The sequence below is a fragment of the Schistocerca gregaria genome, chromosome 5 (genome assembly GCF_023897955.1).
Source record: "Schistocerca gregaria isolate iqSchGreg1 chromosome 5, iqSchGreg1.2, whole genome shotgun sequence".
Classification (NCBI taxonomy): Eukaryota; Metazoa; Arthropoda; class Insecta; order Orthoptera; family Acrididae; genus Schistocerca; species Schistocerca gregaria.
Window position 1 is genome coordinate 91602836 of NC_064924.1, and position 25445 is coordinate 91628280.

At 42.7% G+C, this 25445-nt stretch overlaps 1 protein-coding gene across 1 annotated transcript in view; it reads left to right on the plus strand.

The window, feature by feature from the left end:
* The window catches only part of LOC126272390 (UDP-glucosyltransferase 2-like), an 89736-nt gene extending 86280 nt beyond the window's left edge, over positions 1–3456 (plus strand). The window contains exon 8 of the mRNA XM_049975213.1: positions 2685–3456. Within this exon, the coding sequence (XP_049831170.1) occupies positions 2685–2961 (277 nt within the window). The 3' untranslated portion in view covers positions 2962–3456. The remainder of the gene's footprint in view (positions 1–2684) is intronic.
* The last annotated feature ends 21989 nt before the right edge of the window (positions 3457–25445 follow it).

The window sequence follows — 25445 nt, forward strand, 5'->3', positions numbered from 1 at the left end:
ATGTAACAGTTTGGCACTGACTTCGTACATGTATTGGCTGTTTTCAATACCTTACGTGCAAGAGTTCCCATACAAAAATTTGTAGGGGTGACCAACACCTAAGGGCATGGAATATTTTTAATATTGACACTTCTCGGTCATCATGGTACTTTCCTTGAGCTCTACTGCACCCATGCATGTCCATGTGAATGTTCCGCAGAGTGTAATGGAGCTGCCATGTGCCTGTCTCCATCCTGTAGTACAGGTGTCAAGAAGCTACAGTATTCATCTGGAAGACGATGGATTCATGCCCTCCTTTAGGCATGACGAAGAAAGTATCAGAATTCATCAGATCATGTAGCACCCTGCCATTGCACCAACATCTTTTGCCATTGGTCAGGTGCCCATTTCAGTCGTAGTTTCTGATGCTGTGGTGTTAACATTGGCACATGCATTGGTCATCGGCTATGGAAGTCAATCATTAGGAGTGTTTGGTGCACTTTAGTTCAGACATGTTTGTGCTATGCCCAACAATAAAGTGTGATGTTAGTTCCACCACAGTTCGCTACCTGTCCTGTCTTACCAGTTCCTACGACATCCACCATCTATAATGAGTGGTGGCTGTCCAACTGCACAGTGTTTTGTTGTGGTTTCAGCTTGGTTTTGTCATGTGTTGAATTCACTCACCACAGCACTCCTTAAGCACGCATCAAGTCGCACAGTTTCCCAAATGCTTGTGCCAAGTCTCCAAGCCATCACAGTTTGCCCTTGGTCAGTCTCAGTTAGATCATACACCTTCCACATTCTACACACTGATACTGCATGCATTGTGTGTGTATCTGAGTAGCAGTCATTCCTCACCAGGCGACTGGCTATTGCTTGTATGGGTTTATATCAATAGTAGGTTGGTAGTCTTAAAGTTCTGGCTGATCAGTGTAATAGCTCTGTGGCTTTTCATATTGTAACTCTTCCTTTCCTTTCTAACACAGCTAAGCTATGACGATGATGTATCAAAGCACATCAATAAATTAAACTGCGACCAAGACTTTCTAAAATTCATAAAGTGCCAATTCCACATGGTCGCCCATCTCATACACAGAAGAACATATGAAGTGAAGACAAGAGAAATAAAAATTATAATACCTTTTAATGTCATATGAGAAAGCATGTAAGTTTCAAACGTAATTGGTACTATATATAAGTACATACAACAGATTTATTAATCATCATATTTTGCGATCTTTGTATAGAATTTGGTTCGGAACATAATTTAAAATTTTTCCCTCACCTTCAGGACTGCTCACAATGAAGCATTATATCTGTTTTGTAAATTGTTGTGCAGTTTTTGATATATTTTGGTATAAATCCTGGGAAAATGCAGCATCGGTCTCATTTATTGATTAGAGATCATACGTAATGTGTCATACAGTTATAACTTTCACAGTACGTACTGCATTTTCTACATTGGTTTTGATAGGTTTATGCAATATTTCAATTTTAGATGTTATAAAGTATGATACCATGATGATGTCACAAGCTTTCAGGCATGACGGAGAAGGGTATATGTCTCCGTTTGAGGTAAGAGACCCTGGACCGGGAACGACTGAGTTGAAAGTTGCAAGCGAAAATCATACTCATACTTCTGACTGTGGACCTTTTCTACTGCAAGCTCTTTGATTCCCATATTTTGCAAGGTGTTAGTGTGGTCCAAAAGAAGAAAAATATGTCTAGTAAACATTGGGTCTGAGATGCACGTCCTACGAGCTATGACCGCTTGTTCTCCTTCATAACTGTGAAACCTCTTCTACTGAATAAGTTCTCATAGCTCCTAACGTAAGCATCTTAGAGCACGTGTTTACTGGGAACGGTTTTGTTGTTTCGGTCCACAGTACCTCCTCCCAAAATATGTAAGCAAGTATCTTGGATAGATGAGGTTCACCGTCTAAGTTGTCAGAACAATTTTCTCTTATAACTTTTGACTCAGTCATTTGTAGACCAGGGCCTCTTGCCTCAAATAGATACAGTTACTCTTTCCCACCACCTTGAAAGTTAATAGCATCACCACAGAACCACTATGTAGACTCAAAAGCACGTTCTACCACTATTTTTTCCCAAGATAATTGGTTGCCGCATCTATATTTAGCATCATCTACAATCACTAAACTTTCAGGAAAGGCCTCACGAGATATTTCTTTATCGAAAATGCTGCATCCCCTAGGAAATCACAAGGCCACATTTACGCAGTGTCGACACCTATCCGTCTGCGCCATCGCTGGGCCTGAGGGTAACATTACAGGGCGCCACGCTTTTGCACCATTACAGAGGAAGATTGTAGACACTTTTGAGCCAAATTTCAAACTTATGTGTCACGATGAGAGGCAATTGCAAGCATTTCTAAATTGTGATCCTTCAATTGTGTTGCACAGTGTACATTTATATGTTACATGAGAAATGTGTAATAAAATCGATACAAAAATATATTAAACAATACAAATGATGCAGATATTCTGTATTACTGTCATATACATTTTTCATTTACATTTCTGGTACCATATTATTATTGTACCTTATGTTCATGTGTTATGTGGATGTAAAACAACACACTTAAAAATATGAATATGTGTTTGTGAATAGGAGTCACTTATCTCATCAGTGATGTTAAGTAAGCTCTATTTCATGCTGCACGAGTTGCTCATTGCGTGCAGGTATCGGGAGCAAGCGAAGCATCTGTCACTGCTGTTCCGCGACCGCCCTCGGTCGCCACTGGAGGAGGCGGTCTACTGGGTGGAGTACGTGCTGCGCCACCAGGGGGCACCACATCTCAGGTCCGCCGCCCTCGACCTCACCTGGTACCAGCTCCTGCTCCTAGATGTTGCCACCTTCCTGGTGGCAGTGGCACTGACTCTGTGCCTTATCTTCTGCCAACTCACATCATGCCTTAAACGCAATTTCAGCCAAAAACAGAAAGTTAAAACTAACTGATCAGTGAAATTTGTCTCGACACTTTCAGCAGATCGCTATCTCCTTTACCAAGGAATACAGGAACAGCCTTCCCGACATTTCCAAAAGCATTTTCTATTTAATGAAAGGCATCTTAATAAATTAAATTCTACAAGGGTAGCCTAATACGCTCTTTGGGTGGTATCGCGACATCCTAGAAAGTACGGGCAAAACGTGGTATGTCTATTCAATTTCAAAATTATTTCCATTAGCTGAAAAACACTTTCAGCATCAGTTACTCCTCTGGTGGAAACTCTGGAAAGGTTTAATCTGGAACTGAGTGTAGCATTGATGTCAGATATTCGATATCCATTGAAATGTGATGCAAAAGCTGTGTACTGAGACTACTGTGATGGCCAACCCAGCTTCGAATGGAACTGGTTGTACCAAGCCTCACTCACCCTGTGTTATGATGATTTGCAGGAAAGACAATTCTACAGATACATGAGCCAATGAAATCTCTAGCAGTTACCAGTTGTGATGTCTTCTACTTGTCACATCCTCCACTTACCCTATCCTTGTGAATGATGGCATGGGCACTAGCCTTGTTAATGCCAAATTCATCAGATACCTATCTCACTGGCCATTCCAATACCATATGAGGTGTAGGAGGGTTGATTGCTTAAATGCTTCTGTGAATGCTGTGATTAGTGAAATCTTGTCTTTGCAGAGTCAACATTGGAGATACATAGGGAGCTAAAGTCTATTCCTAGATTCTTTACTTCATACTGGTTCTTGAAACTTTGTAAATTGACTTTCATGGGATAACTGGCATCTATCTTCAAGTTTATACGAGTTCAGATTTCGCATCATTTCTGTGGAATTCTCCTAGGAGTCAAACATTCCGTTGACTATTGTAACAACTCCTTGAGTGCAAGGTCACAAGTTCAGTGTTTAGTAAGGCTCATTTAAAAGTGTTGTGTTAACAATTATGACAGGAAAAATATTAGTTCCTACTGACTCGATGTGAGCATCAGGAGGGCGAAGGAAAATGAGTGTCCGGGAGATGCAGAGATCAACCATCTGTGAGATGTATGTATTACACTTCACAAAATGGACATTACTGTCATTCAAGAAATGTTCAAAATGAACTATTAACTTGCACCATGAACACTGAGTGAAAAATGGCACATCACAGTGATCACAAAGGTTCACACCATCAAGATCAAAGGTGAACTACTTGGGAGGTGCAAACAGTGCAAGATGTTCAGCTAGGTATCCACCCTTAAAGAATGCATGTATTGGTGCAGCAGGGTAAGACAACTGACGGAATGTGATGGCATCAGACAGAATGCGACACAGTCTGTCATGGAGCTTATAGTAGAACTGGCTATCTTTTAAGGTGTAGCTGCAGATACTGTGGTAATATATTTTACACACATGGAAAAAAACAAAGATCCAGAGACTGTATTTGGCCAGTTGTTCCAAGTGGCATGGATTGCAGTGTCACACACTTTTCAGAAGGGATAGTTTGCTCTAAAGGAGAATGATTTTTGTACACAGACCAGGAATTGGGGAATCAAGCAAAAGCAAGTTATTTTGACTAACTATTGGCCAAAAGCAGTGATCAGACCATAGTTGTAGTTCTCCTACACCCATTTTCCCAGTCTTGTTTGCTGTGACATAAATATTCACTTCTGCCTTTGCAAGATCACATACATAAGAAACAATCATAGGAGGCAGAGCATCTCCAATTACTTGCAGCACAATAAATAACTATACAGCAAATTTAGCATCCAGATGAACAGTTACCATAATTGCATTCAAATTTGTCAAGGCATTGATGTTAGTTCAACTTGATGTGACTCTCTCAGTACCTCTAATTCCCAGGGTTTTTATCTCATGCATCTCCACTTCAAATCCCAATTGGTCAGAGCTGAAAACAAACTCTTTACTGAACAATTGGTTAAGTTTGTTTATCTCATCTAAAAAAAATTTGGGCCAATTCCACAGTCTGCTGTGCATTGTCAAATTGGTGCTTTGTTTGACATTTTGTTATCTTCTGTCTACTAATTCTGTAGCGCTGTTTCAATTTATGCAAACACCCACTGCTTCCCTTGATATCACTGTAATATATATCATGTGCAGTTTGATGTGCATAATGTTATATGTGCATAATGTTATAGGTCTGCCCATCCTGTAAATTGTATCTATCATCCTTGAAATGCCAAACACCAGTTTTTGTAACAATTGCACTTTCTTCTCCCTTGAAAATCCATGTTGTTGTTGTTGTTGTTGTTGTTGTTATCTTCAGCGCTGAGACTGGTTTGATGCAGCTCTCCATGCTACTCTATCCTGTGCAAGCTTCTTCATCTCCCAGTACCTACTGCAGCCTACATCCTTCTGAATCTGCTTAGTGTATTCATCCCTTGGTCTAACTCTACGATTTTTACCCTCCACGCTGCCCTCCAATACTAAATTGGTGATCCCTCAATGTCTCAGAACGTGTCCTACCAACCGATCCTTTCTTCTAGTCAAGTTGTGCCACAAGCTCCTCTTCTCCCCAATTCAATTCAATACCTCCTCAATACCTCATCTACCCATCTAATCTTCAGCATTCTTCTGTAGCACCACATTTCGAAAGCTTCTATTTTCTTCTTGTCCAAACTATTTATTGTCCATGTTTCACTTCCATACATGTCTACACTCCATACAAATACTTTCAGAAACGACTTCCTGACATTTAAATCTATACTCGATGTTAACAAATTTTTCTTCTTCAGAAACGCTTTCCATGCCATTGCCAGTCTACATTTTATATCCTCTCTACTTTGACCATCATCAGTTATTTTGCTCCCCAAACAGCAAAACTCCTTTACTGCTTTAAGTGTCTCATATCCTAATCTAATTCCCTCAGCATCACCCAACTTAATTCGACTACATTCCATTATCCTCGTTTTGCTTTTGTTGAAGTTCTTCTTGTATCCTCCTTTCAAGACACTGTCCATTCCGTTCAACTGCTCTTCCAAGTCCTTTGCTGTCTCTGACAGAATTACAATGTCATTGGCGAACTTCAAAGTTTTTATTTCTTCTCCATGGATTTTAATACCTACTCCAAACTTTTCTTTTGTTTCCTTTATTGCTTGCTCAATATACAGATTGAATAACATCGAGGATAGGCTACAACTCTGTCTCACTCTCTTCCCAACCACTGCTTCCCTTTCATACCCCTCGACTCTTATAACTGCCATCTGATTTCTTTACAAATTGTAAATAGCCTTTTGCTCCCTGTATTTTACCCCTGCCACATTCAGAATTTGAAAGAGAGTATTCCAATCAACATTGTCAAAAGCTTTCTCTAAGTCTACAAATTCTAGTAACGTAGGTTTGCCTTTTCTTAATCTTTCTTCTAAGATAAGTCGTAGGGTCAGTATTGCCTCACGTGTTCCCACATTTCTACGGAATCCAAACTGATCTTCCCCGAGGTCAGCTTCAACCGCTTTTTCCATTCGTCTGTAAAGAATTCGTGTTAGTATTTTGCAGCTGTGACTTATTAAACTGATAGTTCAGTAATTTTCACATCTGTCAACACCTGCATTCTTTGGGATTGGAATTATTATATTCTTCTTGCAGTCTGAGGGTATTTCACCTGTATCATACATCTTGCTCACCAGACGGTAGAGTTTTGTCAGGACTGGCTCTCCCAAGGCCGTCAGTAGTTCTAATGGAATGATATCTACTCCCGGGGCCTTGTTTTGACTCAGGTCTTTCAGTGCTCTGTCAAACTCTTCACACAGTATCGTATCTCCCATTTCATCTTCATCTATATCCTCTTTCATTTCCGTAATATAGTCCTCAAGTACATCGCCCTTGTATAGACCCTCTATATACTCCTTCCACCTTTCTGCTTTCCCTTCTTTGCTTAGAACTGGGTTTCCATCTGAGATTTTGATATTCATATAAGTGGTTCTCTTTTCCCCAAAGGTCTCTTTAATTTTCCAGTAGACAGTATCTACTTGCACTACTGTAGTAGGTGTGGGCTTCGTGTCTATCTTGGCCACAATAATGCATTCACTATGCTGTTTGTAGGAGCTTACCCGCACTCCTATGTTTTTATTCATTATTAAACCTACTCCTGCATTACCCCTGCTTGATTTTGTATTTATAACCCTGTATTCACCTAACCAAATGTCTTGTTCCTCCTACCACCAAACTTTACTAATTCACACTATATCTAACTTTAACCTATCCATTTCCCTTTTTAAATTTTCTAACCTACCTGCCTGATTAAGGGATCTGACCTTCCATGCTCCCATCCGTAGAACACCAGCTTTTTTTCTCCTGATAAGACCATCCTGCTGAGTAGTCCCCGACCGGAGATCTGAATGGGGTCTATTTTACCCATGAGGACGCCATCATCATTGAATCATACAGTAAAGCTGCATACCCTCGGGAAAAATTACAGCTGTAGTTTCCACTTGCTTTCAGCCGTTCTCAGTACCAGAACAGCAATGTCATTTTGGTTAATGTTACAAGGCCAGATCAGTTAATCATCCAGACTGTTGCCCCTGCAACTACTGAAAAGGCTGCTGCCCCTCTTCAGGAACCACACGTTTGTCTGGCCTCTCAACAGATACCCCTCTGTTGTGCCTGTACCTACGGTACAGCTATCTGTATCGTTGAGACACGCAAGCCTCCCCACCAATGGCAAGGTCCATGGTTCATGGAGGGAGGGGGGGGGGGGGGGGGGTGAAAATCCTTAGTTTTTCTTAAGCACTATGTGGTCATATTGCTGTGCACTTATTCAAAATCTGTTCATAACTTTTTTTACTATGCTGTGGGTAATTATGTTTAGTAACCACTCCTTGTACAAGAATTGTCCTTTACTATATTTCATAGGAGACAGGATTTGTGGCTCCCTGTCTGACAAGGATGATAAACTACTTGGCTCAACACCTGTTTCAGTATCACATTCACTTTTTAAGCATGTGTCATCATCATCATTGTACTCCTCATCTACATTGTCTGCACAGTCAAACGTATATGACATCGCACATTCCACTGACTCATCTTGCAGAAAGGCTAACCTTTGATCTGCTACTTCTTTCTCACTCTGCAAAATTCCTTGGGTTCCTTTCTGATGGAACATTAATTTTGGCAACTGTTGTTTTAGATATAATTCAAAGTTTGGTCTGTTTAGTGTTGCCATTGATCTGCTTTGTATGAACACCACTAACACTGTAGCACCTCATCAGCTACACAGTTCAACTATGCTCCACAGCCTTATCTGAGCTCACTGTATGCCTTCAGTCCTGCCCTCTGTTGCCATTAGAAGCCAATATTGTGGTTTGATGGTAGATAATATGTGTGGTGTCAAATGACGTAAATATCATTAGCCTTTCGCAAGCTTCCACTCAAGGGGTTCCTTGTAAGATGTGATGCACAAGTGTTTTGTAAGCAGTGCCCTTTATAGACTTATTGTAGAAATTCAAAGTATGGGACCACTTAAAGCACACACATGGAATAGTTCATAAAGCATGACATCTGTATTTAGGAAATAACAAAGGGCATTATATAGACAGAAAAGATAGACATTTCACTTCAGCACATCCCCCAAATGATGATATTGCTAAAAATAGTACTAGACACATTGCAGTTAATGATTTTAAATGTTCAAGTTGGACATGTGGCATTATGTTGGCGAGAATATCGGCAATTTGTTTATTGCCAGGTACAAGTCCAATAGCTAACTGGCCTTCTTGAATTTTCTCACAGACGTAGAGCATATGTATGTCAATGTGCTTTGATCTCTTGTGCAATTCAGAGTTTTTGGCCAGTTTAATGGCACTTGCTTTATCAACAAGAACAAAAGGAACACTCTCCAGTTGGGAAATTTCTTCATGGAGTTTTCATAGCCGTATTGCTTCTCTTGCCCCTTCACTGTCTAACAAACCTACCACAACAAAAGTCTAAATTTAATAATGATTGTGGTGTTGCTCACGCTGATAAATACTGCATTTTCAGGCAACAACATAGTTATTATGTGGCAGGTGTCATTAGAGCACAGTTAATAAAGTCATTTCATGTAATAATGAATAAACTAGGCACTCATCTTTTCGTGTTTCCCAGGCTGCTCTCATTGCAAAATCATGTCTCAATCGTCGAAAATCTAGGTGGTGATGATTCCAAGCTGGGATGCAAAGATGCCTAGGTTTTATTTTGCTATATTCAAAAGTTTTGTAGATGTGTTTAACAAACCATTCTTGAAGATTGCACTTTTGCAAGACTATGGTGATGTTATGCGTCTTTCCAACATGACGTCCAAGACTTGACTTTTTCAAGGTCCGACTCTCTAACAAACTAATAATCGCTTATGTGCCCAAAAATCAGAGTTACAAGTATGACAAAAATCATAGTGACAAAAGAAAGAATACGCATAAGAATAATATCATTGCAACATAAACATATCGATGTATCAAAGTACCTCTACATTAATGAAATCAAATCTGAATGTTGTCTCAGAAATATGTCAGCTACTTTACAGAAACACAGTAGAATATTGCTGGTATCGAGAGGTTGAGTTGAGGTGCTGTAATGGTTACGTAATTCAAGTACCATTACAACTGGCAGCTGCATATCCTGACATTGTTTTCAACAATAATATGTATTGTTGCTATTCACTTGCACATGTAGTTGCTTTCCTATTCATTTGTGCAGGTAACTGCTCCTCCACTAAATTCTGTAATTACTCCACTAACTGAGCAGTGAGTTGCTGGATCAGTGGCATAAGCAGCATCAGTATATATCTCAAATCTTCCGTCTTTGGTGAGTCATGTGTCAAAATTTTTAGAGGATCCTCAAGAGAATCACTGGCCTTTGGTAAAAAATATATCAAAGGTTCAGTGTCATTGGGTATGAAGTACATAACTAGCCATGCAAATGGATGGCAGTGCATTGATTGGCAAGGAGGGGAGGGGGGGGGGGGGACATGTAGACATGCAGAGGTGGAAATTGCATCGCTTGAGGCAGGGCCAACAGGGTGGTCAAAAATAATAGTGGGGACACCTCCTTGTACATCACCAGGCACAGCTGCCACCAGCAGCTGACAGGAATACTCTCATGAAGCTTGCAGCCCAATGTACATCTGTGGAGTAAAGCTGAAATAGTTTTTTATATATTGTTTGATATTTTTATGTGAAGAACCTCTTTCAACGTTATTCCACAGATGTATGTTGGGCTGCTAGTGGTTTTTGTGCGAGACGAGGTCCAAGGAGGTGCCCTGCTGTTAGTTCTGGCCAACCTGTTGGCCCCTGTCCCAAGCAGGACAGTTGCCACCTCTGCATGGCCTCCCCCTGCCATCCAATGCAAGGCGTCCATCTGTCCACATTCCTAGTGCCAATGTCAGCAGAACATGCTGTCAGCAGCCAAACCAGAGATACATGAGTGGCAAAATGCTGCAGTGTGTTCTCCCGTCTGTTCCTGTGTCCACCACTGCTCTGCCCTCTACCTGGCACCTCGCTGCATTCACGTGTTCCATGGCTGCTGCCCAGTGCAAGCAGTCCTGCTGTGTAAGGCCTCCTCTCTTGACCCCAAGTCTGCCCTTGCCACTAGCAACAACTTTAACTCCTCCACTACCCCATCCTGAGATGGCTGGATCAGCCTCTTGCCCTCCTCCTGTCCAGAAGAGCTCCTGGTGCCTCAATGAGCAGCCGACTCACTTCAGTCACATTTTCAGACTGTCTGCACACCATATCAGTCCAGCCCTCCATGGCCATTACTTTATAGGCATGGGCCTTTATGAATGTGATGGCAGTATGCCTAAGGCAGGTAGGTGAGTGCCTCACTGTGAGAACAGCTGTGGCAACCACAGTCTCCACGTTCAGCTGCGCAGCCACCTCCTACTCACACTCTGCCTTCCAGGGCAGGGGGTGGGGAGTGAGAGGTGGGGGGTGGGGTGGGGTGGGGGGGGAGGGGGGCTGGAGGGTGTACAGGTAGGCCAGCAGCTGGCGCAGTACTGGACCCTCAATATTTATAATAGTGACTTGCCCAGTGCCAGCCTGCCTAAGGTTGGTGCCCGCCCACAGCTTCTCCACTGCCTCCTCTTGTGGTACCTAGATAAGCTTCTTGTTCTTTTGGTGTCCAACAAGGCTCAAGAGCACCTCAGTCAGCAGTTGACTCACTTTGATCACATCCTGAGGCTGTGTGTGCATCTTGTCAGCCCAGCCCTTCGTAGCCATCACCTCATGGGTACAGGTCTTCATGAATGTAATTGGCAGAATGTCTGAGGCTGGTGCGAACAGCTACCCCACTGCCCCCTCTGAAATGACTGGCTCAGCCACATGCACTTCTCCTGTCCAGAAAGGCCCGTGAACACCTCTGTGAGCAGCTGACTCATTTCGATCAGATCCTCAGGCTATGTGTGTATCATACAGCCCAGCCCTCCGTGGCCAATACCTTGTGGGTGCAGGTCCTCGTGAATGTGACGGCAGTCTGCCTGAGACTGTTGCAGGAGTGCCTTCGTGTGAGAACAGCTGTGGGAGCTGTGTTATCTACAGGCAGCTGTGTGGCCTCATTTTGTCTGCACTCTGCCTTCAGAACCAAAATGCTACATTTATCTGTGGCAGTTGGAGGACTGGAAGATGTACAAGTGGGACAATAGCCCTGTCAATACCAGGACCTTGATGTCTGTGATAGTGACCTCACCACTGATGATCTCCAGCATATCATAGCGGAACATGGCCTCGAACACCAGACTTCTACCAGCCAGAATGACCCTGAGTGCCACCAGTTGAGTGTCCCCCATCAACAAAGTCATCACAGCATCTCCTCTGGCATTCAGTAGAATACCTGGCATTCTGCTGAAATTCCTTATTAGGTTCTATCCTTACTGACACTGTGAGTGCAGCAATGCAGCAAAAGAACTTGTCTGTGCAGCAGCAGCAGCAGCAGCAGCAGCAGCAGCAGCAGGAGGGGGGACAGGGGAGGGGGGAGGGGGAAGACTGGACCATGTACAGGTATGATAGCAGCTGTCACAATTGATGTCGAAGTCTGTGGTAGTGACCTCACAACTCCTGGCCTCCAGTATGACATGGTGTAATGTGGCCTCAAAGACTGGGCTTCTAGTAGCCAGGATGGCCTTATGTGCAGCCAGATGCGTGTCCCCCACCACCATAGTCACCACAGTGCATCTGTGGTATCCAGTAGGGTACCTGGCTCTACAGTGGCAGTCTGCTGAACTTGCTTATTAGATGCCATGGTAGTTGATCCTTACTGACACTGTGGGTGCAGCAGAAGAACATTTCTCTATGCTGCAGAGTGTGTGTGTGTGTGTGTGTGTGTGTAGTGGCAGTTTGCTGTTGTTCTCTATTAGGAGCCACTATGGCACTGTGTGTGATGGGCAAAAGAACTTGTCTGTGCAGCAGTTAGGAGGGAAGGGGGGTCTTGGAGGACTGGAGGATATAGAAGTAGGCCAGCAGCTGTCTCAGTACTGGGACATGGATGTCTGTGATAGTGACCTCGCCACTGCCGGCCTGTAGCAAGTCATGGCGGAACGTGGCCTCGAAGACTGGGCTGCTAGAAACAGTGACGCCCTTGTATGCAGCCAGTTACATGTCCCCTGCAACCAAACCTCAGTGGCATCTCTGGTATCCAGTAAGTGACCTGAGTTTACAGTGGCACTCTGCTGAACATCCCTGTTAGGTGATTCAGTAGTTGATCCTTACTGACTCTGTGGGTATGGCAAAAGTACTGCTTTGTGCAGCAGTGTGGGGGAAGAGGGGGGGGGGGGGGGGGGGGGGTGGACGTCTGGATTATTCACAGGTACGCTAGTAACTGTCTCAGTACCTGGTCCTGGAGGTCTGTGATAGTGACCTCGGCGTTGTTGGCCTGTAGTATGTTACGGTGGAATTTAGCCTGGAAGATAGAGTTTCTAGTAGCTAGGGTGGCTCATTCAGCCATCAGTTGTGTGTCCCCACCGCCCTCAAATTCACCACAAAAAATTTGTCTATTGCACTTGGAGGACTGGAGGACTGAAGGATGTACAAATAAGACAGCAGCTGTCTCAGGACGTGGGCCAGGATGTATGTGATAGTGAACTTGCTAATACTGGCCTCCAGCACGTCATTGTTGAACGTGGACTCGGAGACTGGGTTTCTAGTTTCCAGGACTGCCCTATGTGCTGCCAGTTGTGTGTCCCTCACCACCAAAGTCACCTTAGCACCATCTCTGGCATCCAGTAAGGTGCCTAGCTCTATAGTGGCTGACTGCTGAACTTCTTTCTTAGGTGCCATGGTCATTGATCCTTATGCCGCTATGGGAGTGGCAAAAGAATATTCCCTGTGCTGCAGTGTGTGGGGAGGGGGGGGGGGGGGGGGTGGAGAGGGGAAAGGTGGTATTGGCGGAAAAGTTGTAAAAGTTGGATACACGTGTACAAGTAGGATAGCAGCTGTCATAGATGACCTCAAAGTCTCTGATAGTGATGTCACCAATGCTGGGCTCTTGCATTTCATGGCATTAAGGGGCCTGACAGACAGGGCTTCTATCAGCCAGGAAATCCCTGTGTGCCCCCTGTTGCATATCACTCACCAGCAAAGTCACCACAAAGAACTTATCTGTGCAGCACTTGAGGTGGGGGGGGGGGGGGGGGGAGTGTTTTGAGGACTGGACAATGTGCAAATAGCCCAGTAGCTGTCTCAGTAGTGGAATCTGGATGTCTGTGATTGTGACCTCACCATTGCTGGCCTGTAGCATGTCATGGCCAAACCTGGCCTTGAAGATCAGGATTCTAGCAGCCAGGAGGGCCCTGTGAGCAATCAGTTGTGTGTCTCCCACCACCAACTTCATCACAGGGCCATCTTTGCTATCCACTAGGGTAACTGTGTCTATATTGGCAGTCTGCTGAACTTTCTTATTAGGTGACATGGTGGTTGATCCTTACTGATGCTGTGGGTATGGGAAAAATACTTCTCTGTGCAGCAGCAAAGGGAGGGGTGGGGGGGTTGTATGTGGTGCGGTTGGAGGACTGGAGGATGTACAAGTAGGATAGCAGCTGTCATAGTCGACCTCAAAGTTTCTGATAGTGACCTGACCAATGTTGGCCTCTAGCAAGTCATGGCGGAAAGGGGCAGGGCTTCTAGCAGCCAGGAAATCCCTGTGTGCCACCAGTTACATTATCAATCAGCACCAAAGACACCACAAAGAATTTGTCTATGCAGTAGTGTTGGGTGAGTGGTGATTTTTGAGGACTGGATGATGCACAAGTAGCCCAGTAGCTGTCTCAGTACTGGGACCTGGATGTCTGTGATAGTGACCTCGCAACTGCTGGGCTTAGCACATCATGGCAGAACATGGCATTGCAGACCATGCTAGCAGCCAGGATGTTCCTGTGTGGAACCAGTGACTTGACCCCTACTGTCAAAGTCACTACAGTGCTGTCTCTGGCATCCAGTAGGCCCCTGAGATTTAAAGTGGCAGTTTGATGATGATCTCTATTAGGAGCCACAATGACACTGTGTGCGTGGGGCAAAATAAATTATCTGTGCAGCAGTTAGGGAGGAAGGTTTTTTTTGGATAACTGGATGATGTACAAGTAGGTTAATAGCAGCCCCAGTACCGGTACCTGGAAATCTGTGATAGTGACCTCACCACAGCTGGCTTGTAGCATGTTGTGGCAGAATGTGGCCTCGAAAACTGGGCTTCTAGTAGCAGTGATGCCCTTGTATGCAGCCAGTTGCATGTCCCACGCAACCAAAGTCACCACAGCATCATCCTTGGAATCAAGGCGAGACTTGGGTGTATAGTGGCAGTCTGCTGAACTTGCTCATTAGGAGTGATGGTAGTTGATCCTTACTGACACTGTGGGTGTGGAAATGAACTAGTCTGTAGAGCAATGTGGGGAGAGAGGTATTTCGGAGGACTAGACACTGTACAAGTACATTAATAGCAGCCTCAGTGACATCGACTTCACCACTGCTGGCCTGTAGCATGTCATGAGAGAGCATGGCTTGAAAGACTGAGCATGTAGTTGCCAGGATGGCCCTGTGTGCAGCCAGTTGCATGTCCCTGACCACCAAAGTCACCTCAGTGGCATCTCTGGTACCCAGTAAGTTACCTGAATTTACAGTGGCAGTTTGGTGAACATCACTGTTAGGTAACACAGTAGTTGATCCTTACTGACTCTCTGTGTGTGGCAAATGAACTTCTTTGTACAACAGTGTGGGGGGAGGGGGTTTGGACATCTGGACAATACACAAGTACACCAGTAACTGTCTCATTACAGGGTCCTGCAGGTCTGCGATAGTGACCTCGGTGGTGTTGGCTTGTAGTATGTTAGGGTGGAATGTAACCTCGAAGACAGGGCTTCTAGCAGCCAGGATGGCTCAGTGTGCCATCAGTTGTGTGCCTCCACCACCAAAGTCACCACAAAAATTTTGTCTATGCAATAGTGAGGAGTGGATGACGAACAAGTAGCCCAGTAGCTGTCTCAGTATTGGGACCACTATTTCTGTGATACTGACCTCGCCACTGCTGGCCTGGAGCATGTCATGGTGGAGCATGGCCTCGAAGACCAGGCTTCTAGCAGCCAAGATGGCCCCATGAGCAATCAGTTGCTTGTCCCCCACAACCAATCACTACCATGCTGTCTGTGTCATCCAGTAGGGCACCTGGGTATACAGTGGCATTCTGCTGAACCTCCCTGTTAGGAGCCAGAGTGGTTGATCCTTACTGACACTATGGATGCAGCAAAAGAACTAGTCTGTGCAGCAGCAGCATGGGGGGGGGGGGGGGGGAGGGCTGGACGACTGGAGGACTGAAGGATGTACAAATAAGACAGCAGCTGTCTCAGGACGTGGACCAGGATGTATGTGATAGTGAACTTGCCAATACTGGCCTCCAGCACATCAATGTTGAATGTGGACTCGGAGACTGGGTTTCTAGTTTCCAGGACTGCCCATGTGCTGCCAGTTGTGTGTCCCTCACCACCAAAGTCACCGTAGCACCATCTCTGGCATCCAGTAAGGTGCCTAGCTCTATAGTGGCTGACTGCTGAACTTCTTTCTTAGGTGCCATGGTCATTGATCCTTATGCCGCTATGGGAGTGGCAAAAGAATATTCCCTGTGCTGCAGTGTGTGACAGGTGGGTGGGAGAGGGAAATATGGTGTTGGAGAACTGGAGGTTGTAAAAGTAGGATTGATGTGTACAAGTAGGATAGCAGCTGTCACAGATGACCTTGACGTCTCTGATAGTGACGTCACCAATGCTGTGTGTGGCGGAAAGGGGCCTATAAGACAACTTCTAGCAGCCAGGAATTCCCTGTGAGCCACCAGTTGTGTATCACCCACCACCAAAGTTAAACAAAGAACTTGTCTGTGCAGTGGTTGGGGTGAGGGGGCAGTTGTTTCGGAGACTGGACAATGTGTAAATAGCCCAGTAGTTGTCTTAGTAGTGGGGCCTGGGTGTCTGTGATTGTGACCTCACCACTACTGGCCTGTAGCACGTCATGGCAGAGCTTGGCCTCAACGACGGGGCTTCTAGTTGCCAAGACAGCCCTGTGTGCGAACAGTTGTGTGTCTCCCACCACCAAAGTCACTGCAGTGCCATCTCCGATATCCAGTAAGTTACCAGAGTTTACAGTTGCAGTCTGTTGAATTTTCTTATTAGGTGACATGGTGGTTGATCCTTACTGGTGCTTTGGGTGTGGCAAAAATACTTCTCTGTGCAACAGCAAGGGGGGGGGGGGGGGGGGTTTGTGGTGGGGTAGAGGACTGGAGGATGTACAAGTAGGATAGCAGCTGTCATAGTCGACCTCAAATCTGATAGTGACGTCACCAATTCAGGGCTCTAGCATGTCATGGTGGAAAGGGCCCTGAAAGACAGGGCTTCTAGCAGCCAGGAAATCCCTGTGTGCCACCAGTTGCATATCACCCACCACCAAAGTTAAACAAAGAACTTGTCTGTGCAGCGATTGGGGTGAGGGGGCAGGTGTTTCGGAGACTGGACAATGTGTAAATAGCCCAGTAGCTGTCTTAGTAGTGGGGCCCGGGTGTCTGTGATTGTGACCTCACCACTACTGGCCTGTAGCACGTCATGGCCTCAAAGACAGGGCTTCTAGTTGCCAAGACAGCCCTGTGTGCTGACAGTTGTGTGTCTCCCACCACCAAAGTCACTGCAGTGCCATCTCCAATATCCAGTAAGTTACCAGAGTTTACAGTTGCAGTCTGTTGCATTTTCTTATTAGGTGACATGGTGGTTGATCCTTACTGGTGCTTTGGGTGTGGCAAAAATACTTCTCTGTGCAGCAGCAAGGGGGGGTCGGGGTTGTGGTGGGGTAGAGGACTGGAGGATGTACAAGTAGGATAGCAGCTGTCATAGTCGACCTCAAATCTGATAGTGACGTCACCAATTCAGGGCTCTAGCATGTCATGGTGGAAAGGGCCCTGAAAGACAGGGCTTCTAGCAGCCAGGAAATCCCTGTGTGCCACCAGTTGCATATCACACACCAGCAATGTCACGCAAAGTACTTGTCTGGCAGCAGGCGTGTGTGGATGGGGGATTTTGGAGGACTGGATGATGTACAAGTAAGCTAATAGGTGAAACTCCCTGCAGATTAAAACTGTGTGCCCTACAGTCTTCTCGGTAGAACTGCCTTGCCTTCCACAAGACCAAGATCCTCTAGGAAGTCCTTGAACTTTTGATTCCAGCACTCCTGAGATTGTTTTACACCATATAAACTTTTATGAAATTTGCATACCCAATCAGCCTCGTCAATACATCTGTCAGGCTGCTGCATATGTATATCTGCTTTTAAGGATCCATTCAGAAAAGGAAATTTAAATTGAACTGCACCAAGTGAAGATGCTCACTTGTGGCAGCACTGAAGATTTCTTGAATTGTATAACATCTAAGAACAGGACTAATTGTTTCATTGTAGTCAATACCTTCTTGTTGGCTAAATCCACAAACAACTAGTGTTGCTTTATATTAGTCAATTTACCATCAGTTTTGTGTGTAATTCTATAGACCCTACAGTTTGTAATGGCTTAAGATTTGGTGGCAGAGGTTCCAAAAGTCCACATGATGTTTTCCCCCAGTGAAGCCATTTCTTTCTCCATTGCTTTTCTCCAATGTTCACTGTCCACAGACTCAATAGCAGCTTTACAGATTTTAGGCTTGTTTTTTTTTTCAGCCAGCATGATTTCAATAACATGATCTGGTTTCTTCAGGTGTTGTCCATTTATCAGTTCTCTCTCAGCAGAACTTGTTTCTGCAGGTTCTTTAAACTCATTTGCATCATTTTCATTATGAATCTCCAGTTTTTCAACACTCATTTCACTTGGGAGTAATGCCATTGTCTTTCCAATTTTCACACTTCTAATGATGTTCTGTCTTGGTCCATGGTCAGCTTTGTCCTGTGGTTTTGGCACAGCACTAAATGCATCTATTCGTGCTGTTGTTGCATATGCTAACAAAGCTGCTGCTTTTTTGAACTTCAGCAACAAATACTTCATATTTGCAGTTTGATGCACATAATATGTTTTGTACTGCAAACTTCCATACGGTCTAATTTTCAGCATTTCCCTGGGGCATGCCGGATGTTACTTCTACTTCTGCTGATGACTCTCCATCCAAAGTAGCATGCTGTGTCCTCCCTAGCAAACAATCTATGACCCATTCAGCAACTTTTTAACTATCTCATATGATTGTACTTTTGTTAGTAAATGATAGTCAAGTCAAATGCTTTTTAAAAATAAGTACATACTGCATCCTCCCAATTGCCTTGAACCAAGTCATGTGAGAAAAATGCGAATTGGGTTTCATATCACTTGTTTTCAGAACTCATGATAGTTGGAATGGTGGAAGTCATGCTGTTTGAGTTACCTTGTTATCATGGCACATCATGGTTTTCTTTCCATTTCAAAAGTGTGTGGAACTGCTAAGTTACATTTTTGCCATAGTGCATGTTATGTTGCCGCAATATACATTGTGTTAAAGGTATACAACACAGCCATTCACCCTGCAGTACTATGCAGCAATAGATGAGGAATAAATACAGTAATCACAGTATGACACCTTCATCATAAGGGAATGCATGTGTTGCAGTGAATAATAGCTGTTTCCCCACTAGATGTTGTTAATAATAACAATATCAGGAAAACGTTTGGTACATCTGCAAGGCAACATGGTTAATCTACAGAGTGGTGAATAGGTTTAGAGTCACCCTTCTCAAAGAAAAATGGGTGAATAAACAGAATTTTAAAGAAATTAGTTGAGGTGACAGAGAAGGAAAACCTGTGAGGTGAGGTGGCCATTTCATAAGCTACTATATTTGATTTTCAAATGGAACAAGCGTTATATGGCATATCAAAGAAGTAGAGAAATACATGAGAAACAATGGTTTCTTTCATGTGAGCATATCTTTGTTCATTCTCGAGTTATTATTGGTGTTCCTTCTGTAAAGTTGATGTGGTATCTGATGGCACTAATGATACTGAATGCATTGAGATCATCCTGATATCTGAAGAGGGGGACATCTGTGTTATCACAGAAGATTTCAACCAAATCAAATCAACTGGATGATAGACCACCCATAAACCTCAATGTCTATAAACCTAAATGTGGTGGTGAAATTTCTTGTAAAGCCTCATAAAACTGGTTGTGTTGCAGACAAATTGAATGTTGTATGATTAAAAATGGCTAAGGATGAAGTAACATCAACCAGTAACTAATTTGGACAAAGGGGAAATTGTTGCCACTGGAGAAGTAGACAGACAATGTAGCACATATGGAGACTTTGAATAAGCATTGGTTGCAACAGGCCAGTAGAAATTTAAAAAAAAGTCCTGCAAAATCTACAGGAATTTGTTTTCAAGGCTCCTGTGGATCCAACCACAGCGAGAAAGAAGCATGGGGATCTGCCTGACGGGTGGCACACTGCAGACTGGCTGCAACATTTTGCACTATTTTACTCAAAACAGGTTTCAAATTCTCGAAGAAATAGTGAAACAAGAACAAGTTCAGTCCGTGAAAACTAGAAGTAATCCTTCAAGCAGCAAAAAACCTGTCAGTGATAAGTTCAGAAAACACCAAGTCCCAAACTCGTGTGCAAAACGTGAAACTGAATGTAAACAAACTGTTCAGGGAAATGGAATCTGTGAAATTACACACAAGGAATCATCCCTAGAGAAAAACAGAAGAAACGACTACAATCAGAAACGCAAGCAGGGCTGGATTCTATTATATGGAGACAGCCATGGACGTGAAATAGCGCAAAACATCGCAAATATGCAAGACAACTTTGCAGCGGTAGACCACAACCAGCCTGGAGCCCCTCTTTCTGCTGTAGTGAAGCCGTGCATGCAGGATTGTGACTCCTTCTCATCCAATGACTGTGTCATTATTATGGGAGATTCATATGATGTAGCAAGAAATCAAGCAAATGATGCAATTAGACATATGAAAATGGTACTGGGTAAGTTAAATGACACTAAAACAATTGATGTCAACATTCCACAGAGGCATGATCTTATGAAACAGTCAATTGTGAACTGGGAAGTTCATAAAACAAATGACAGGATTAAAGCTCAATGTAGTAAATTTCAGAATGTATCTCTAGTAGATGTCAGCTATCTAGAACGGGAGCTGCACACATCTCATGGTCTGCAGATGAACAAAAGGGGCAAAAAGATTGTTAGGAGCAAAATTATTGAGGAAGTCAGGCGACATTGTTCACAAAGTGATGAAAAGAAGTTCATTGCCACAGGGTGGTACAACCCACCTCAACAAAATCTGCCACAACACCAGCCACTGCTGGCAATCCAGGGAAACTTTTAAAGCCTGCTGGCCTCATTGCTTGTCCAAAATTATCCTCTAAGGTCCAGCAGGTAAAACTCAGCCTTAAAATAATACACCAGAAGCTTGGTAGTCTTAGAAATAAGCGTAATGATCTAGATGTAATTTCACAGATTGACAAACCCGATATATTAGTTGTAACTGAACATTGGTACAATGAAGCTCTGATTAGCATTAGTCAACCATTGTGTATGAAATTCTGCACAGCCTTCAGTAGAAAAGACAAGACTGGAGGAGGTGTAGCAATTTTCACTGTAAATGAAAGTAATTTTAATGTTATTGATGTGAGTGCCTTCTGCTTGGAAGGAGTCTCAGAATTTGCTGCAATAAACCTAAAATGGGGTAGAGGTAACATAACAGTTATCAGTGTTTACAGGCCCCTGCAGCAAATACAGATACCTTTTTTTTAAATCTTTCTGGCTTGCTTGTATATATAGACACAACATTTTCTGGGCCAAATGGTCATGTAAATATTATAGTTGCAGGGGATATAAATATAGATTTATTAACAAATGATGTCAGCACCAAAAAGTTACATCGTCTGTGTGATGAATTTAACCTGACTCTACTCGTTCGGGAACCCACTAGAGAAATTGGCAATAGTAAAACATGTCTTGACAACATAATAACAAACATGACCCACCTATCCCACAGTGCATCGGTTTTAAAACTAGCCATCTCAGATCACCGTGCAGTACAGCTTAAATTGGAGCTCCATGAGGCCCCCACTGTCACTACAAAGCAACAGTTTGTAACTAAAAGAATAATGTATAATGACAACATAAATAGACTAAACTGCATGCTAGCACAAATAAAATGGTTTGAAAATAATAGCTTTTCATATGATACCTTTGCTACCGACTTCTATTACTGCCTTGATACCACATGCCCAGTTATAATCACAAAAATGAAACAAACAAAAAATATAAACAAAAATATTTGGGTAAATAGTAATGTCACCGAAGCGAGGGAAAAATTAAAACTACTCCACAGTGCAATGCTGAATAATAGAGAGATTCCTGAGGTAAAGGAAGCCTTCAAAATATATCAAGCACACTATAAGGACTTACTCTCACAGACCAGGAGCAACTATGTTGCAAATAAGCTTCAAAACTCACACAACGTAACTGCTGGCATTTGGGGAGTCATAAACAGTTTTAGAACCTGCAATGACAAATCCTGTATGGACTTTACTATTAACCACAATGGTATGCTCATAAAAGACCAACTGAAAATTGCAAATATTTTTAATGAATATTTTTCTTCCGTAGGGGAATCCATAAATGACAAACATAAAAACATGCACTACAGTTTTAAAGGTAATACATGTGACCATAGTATATATCTAGCCCCCACAAAGTGTGCAGAAATAATGGGCATCATTAGCTCTCTAAAACTCTCTAATTCAGCTGGGCATGATGGCCTAAATACTAATGTTTTAAAAGCCTGTAGCCAAAATGTCTCTGTACCTCTGCCTGCAGCAGTCAACAATATAATAGAATCAGGCACCTTTCCAGACAGACTCAAAATAGCACAGGTATCACCCATTTTTAAGAAAGGTGACAACAACAAAATAGAAAACTACAGACCAGTCTCAATCCTTCCTGTCTTTTCCAAAATAGTTGAGAAAGTTATATACAACAAGATTATAAACTTTCTTAACAAACACAACCTGATGTTCGAAAATCAAAATGGACTTCTAAAAGGTAAATCAACTAGCACTGCAGCTGCTCAACTAATTGAAGAGGTGATAGGGGGTATTGAAAGCAAGGGACATGTGGCAGGTGTATACCTAGAGCTGGAAAAAGCCTTTGATTGTATGAATGTTGACATCCTATTAGACAAGCTAAGGAAAATGGGCATTAGAGGCGCTGCTTATGACCTTATAAAGTGTTATATGAGCAATAGAGAACAATTTGTTCTACTTAAAATGGAAAGTGGTGTCTACAAATCAGAGATCACGTGCATAAAATATGGTGTGCCCCAGGGCTCGGTGTTGGGCCCTCTTCTGTTCTTGATCTATGTAAATGATATTAAATACTGTACTATAAATTCCAAAATTGTTCTGTATGCCGATGACACATCCATTGTATGTAAAAAGGAATCAAGTAAGGAACTAGAGACTGAGTTCAATAATGTGACAAAAGAAATTGTTCAGTTTTTTAATGAAAGCCATTTAAATGTAAGCACCAGTAAAACATGTTTGATGGTGTTTAACAAAAGTAGTTTGAATACTGAAATTAAATTATACATTGGCAACGAATTGGTAAAGAAAGAGTCTAGTGTAACAATCCAAAGCAACCTGAAATGGGACTCACATATTGACTCCCTAGCAACTAAGTTGTCAAAAAATATATTTGCAATCAGTACTATTAGCAAGTTCTGTAGAGACACCGTAGTCCTAAAGACTGCATACCATGCTCTTTTCTCCTCTCACTTGAACTACGGTATTGAAATTTGGGGAGCAACAACCAAAGCTAATCTAGATAAGCTACTCATTCTTCAAAAAAAGGGGTGTGAGAATAATCTGTGGAGCAAAATATAGGGAATCTTGTCGCAACTTGTTTCCAAACACATTCTATAATCCATATTGCTTGTGAAAAGACTGCACCCAAACACTTATTCAGATTTCGACCAGTACAATACTAGAAATAAAGAAAGATTTTACATTGGCAGCCACAGAACAGCACTTTACGAAAGGGGGCCTCAGTACGCAGGTATAAAATTAGCTAATGCACTGCCTTGTGCAGTCATGGCTCTTCCTACAGTTAAACTGAAACATCAACTTAAGAAATTTTTAGTAAAACACCCTTTCTACTCATTAGAAGAGTACCATACTCATATGAAGAACAACAAATGCTTTGTGAAATTATGTGAATAGAAATCAGTAAACATCTTATTGTAATTTTGTTGTAAATTAATGACCTATTCAGAAGAATGTGTCTTGCGTATTGTACAAATAACTTTAATCATTACTGTTTCTTTGTACATGTGCAGTGTACCATTCGATGTTGAATAAAGCTATTATTATTATTATTATTATTATTATTATTATTATTATTATTATTATTATTATTACCCATCAATGCCAGGCCAAAAATCATATCTGCATGCTACTGCCTTTGTACGTGACACACCCCAAAAGTCCACATGTAATAAAGACATAATTTCACACCAAAGGGCAGCTTGGACTACAACCCGAGGAGATAGAGAATCTCACACAGTTTAAAAACATCCAAACCAAACAGATTTTTAGTGTAAGCTTCGTCCACAACTAGGAATATTAATGAACAAACCACAGCCTCACAAGTTGCAGGTGCATAGGAATATGCTGTCTGGTATAACTCATCAGTCTCCATGACACTGGAGTCAGAGGCGGAGAACCCAAGTCCACTAAGTCTAAGAATTTACCAATGTTGCTGCTGCACCCATCTCCACCCCCATCTACATCTACATCATGCTCTGCAAGCTACCTAATGGTGTGTGGTGGAGGGTATTTTTATACTACTAACTGAGCCCTCCAGACCTGTTTCACTCACGAATAGAGTGTGGTAAATCTTTCTGTGATGTATGACAACTCTCTTGTAATGTCTGTCAATGAAGTTTGTTGAGAATCTCCATAACATGCCCATGCTGGCTAAACAATCTGATGATGAAATGCACCACTGTTCATTGGATTTTCTCTACCTCTTCTATGTCGTACCTGGTAGGGATTCCAGATAGATGAACAATACTCAATATTCAGTTGAACAAGTGCCTTATAAACATCTTCCTTTGTGGATGAGTTACATTTCCTTAATATTCTTCCCATTAATCTGAGTCTGTCATCAGCTTTTCTAACTGTTCATTTTATGTGCTCATTCCACTTAAGGTCACTCTTGGTAGTTACTCCTAGATATTTTATGGTAGATACTGTTTCCAGTGGTTTGTCATAAATAGTGTAGCTATACAGTAGCAGATTTATTTTCTTATGTATGTGCAATGCATTACTTTTCTTTATGTTCAGGGTCAACTGTCAGAGCCTGCACCAATCATCAATTCTCTGGAGGTCATTCTGTGAATCATCTGTATCTTCTGGCATTCCTACCTTGTTATAGAAAACCACATCATCTGACAGCCTTAAAGAGTGTCTGACGCTTCCTACTACATCATTTACATATATTGTAAACAGTAAAGGCCCTATCACACTACCTTGGGGTACTCTGGAAATTACCTCTGCATCTGTCAGCTTTGTTTGTTAAGAGCGAATTGAGTTCTATCTGAAAGGAAGTCTTGAATCTAGTTACAAGTTTGGTCTGATAGTCCATAACCTCATTTTTTTTTCACTGAACGGCAATGTGGAACAGAGTCAGATGCCTTCCTGAAGTCAAGGAACGCATCATCAACCTGAGTGCCATTGTCTATGATGCTGTGGATCTCACGGAGGAACAGAGCGAGCTGAATTTCACAGGATCTATTTCTGTGGAATCTATGTTGATTTTTACAGAGTAGATTTTCATTCTCTAGAAACATCATGATTGTTGAGCATGAAACATGTGTCATAATTCCACAACAGATTGATGTCAACAAAAAAGGTCTATAACTGCATACATCTGTTCTATGTCCCCTCTTAAAAATGGGAATGATCTGTGATTTCTTCCAGTTGCTACATACCCATCATTGCTCAAGTGATCTATGG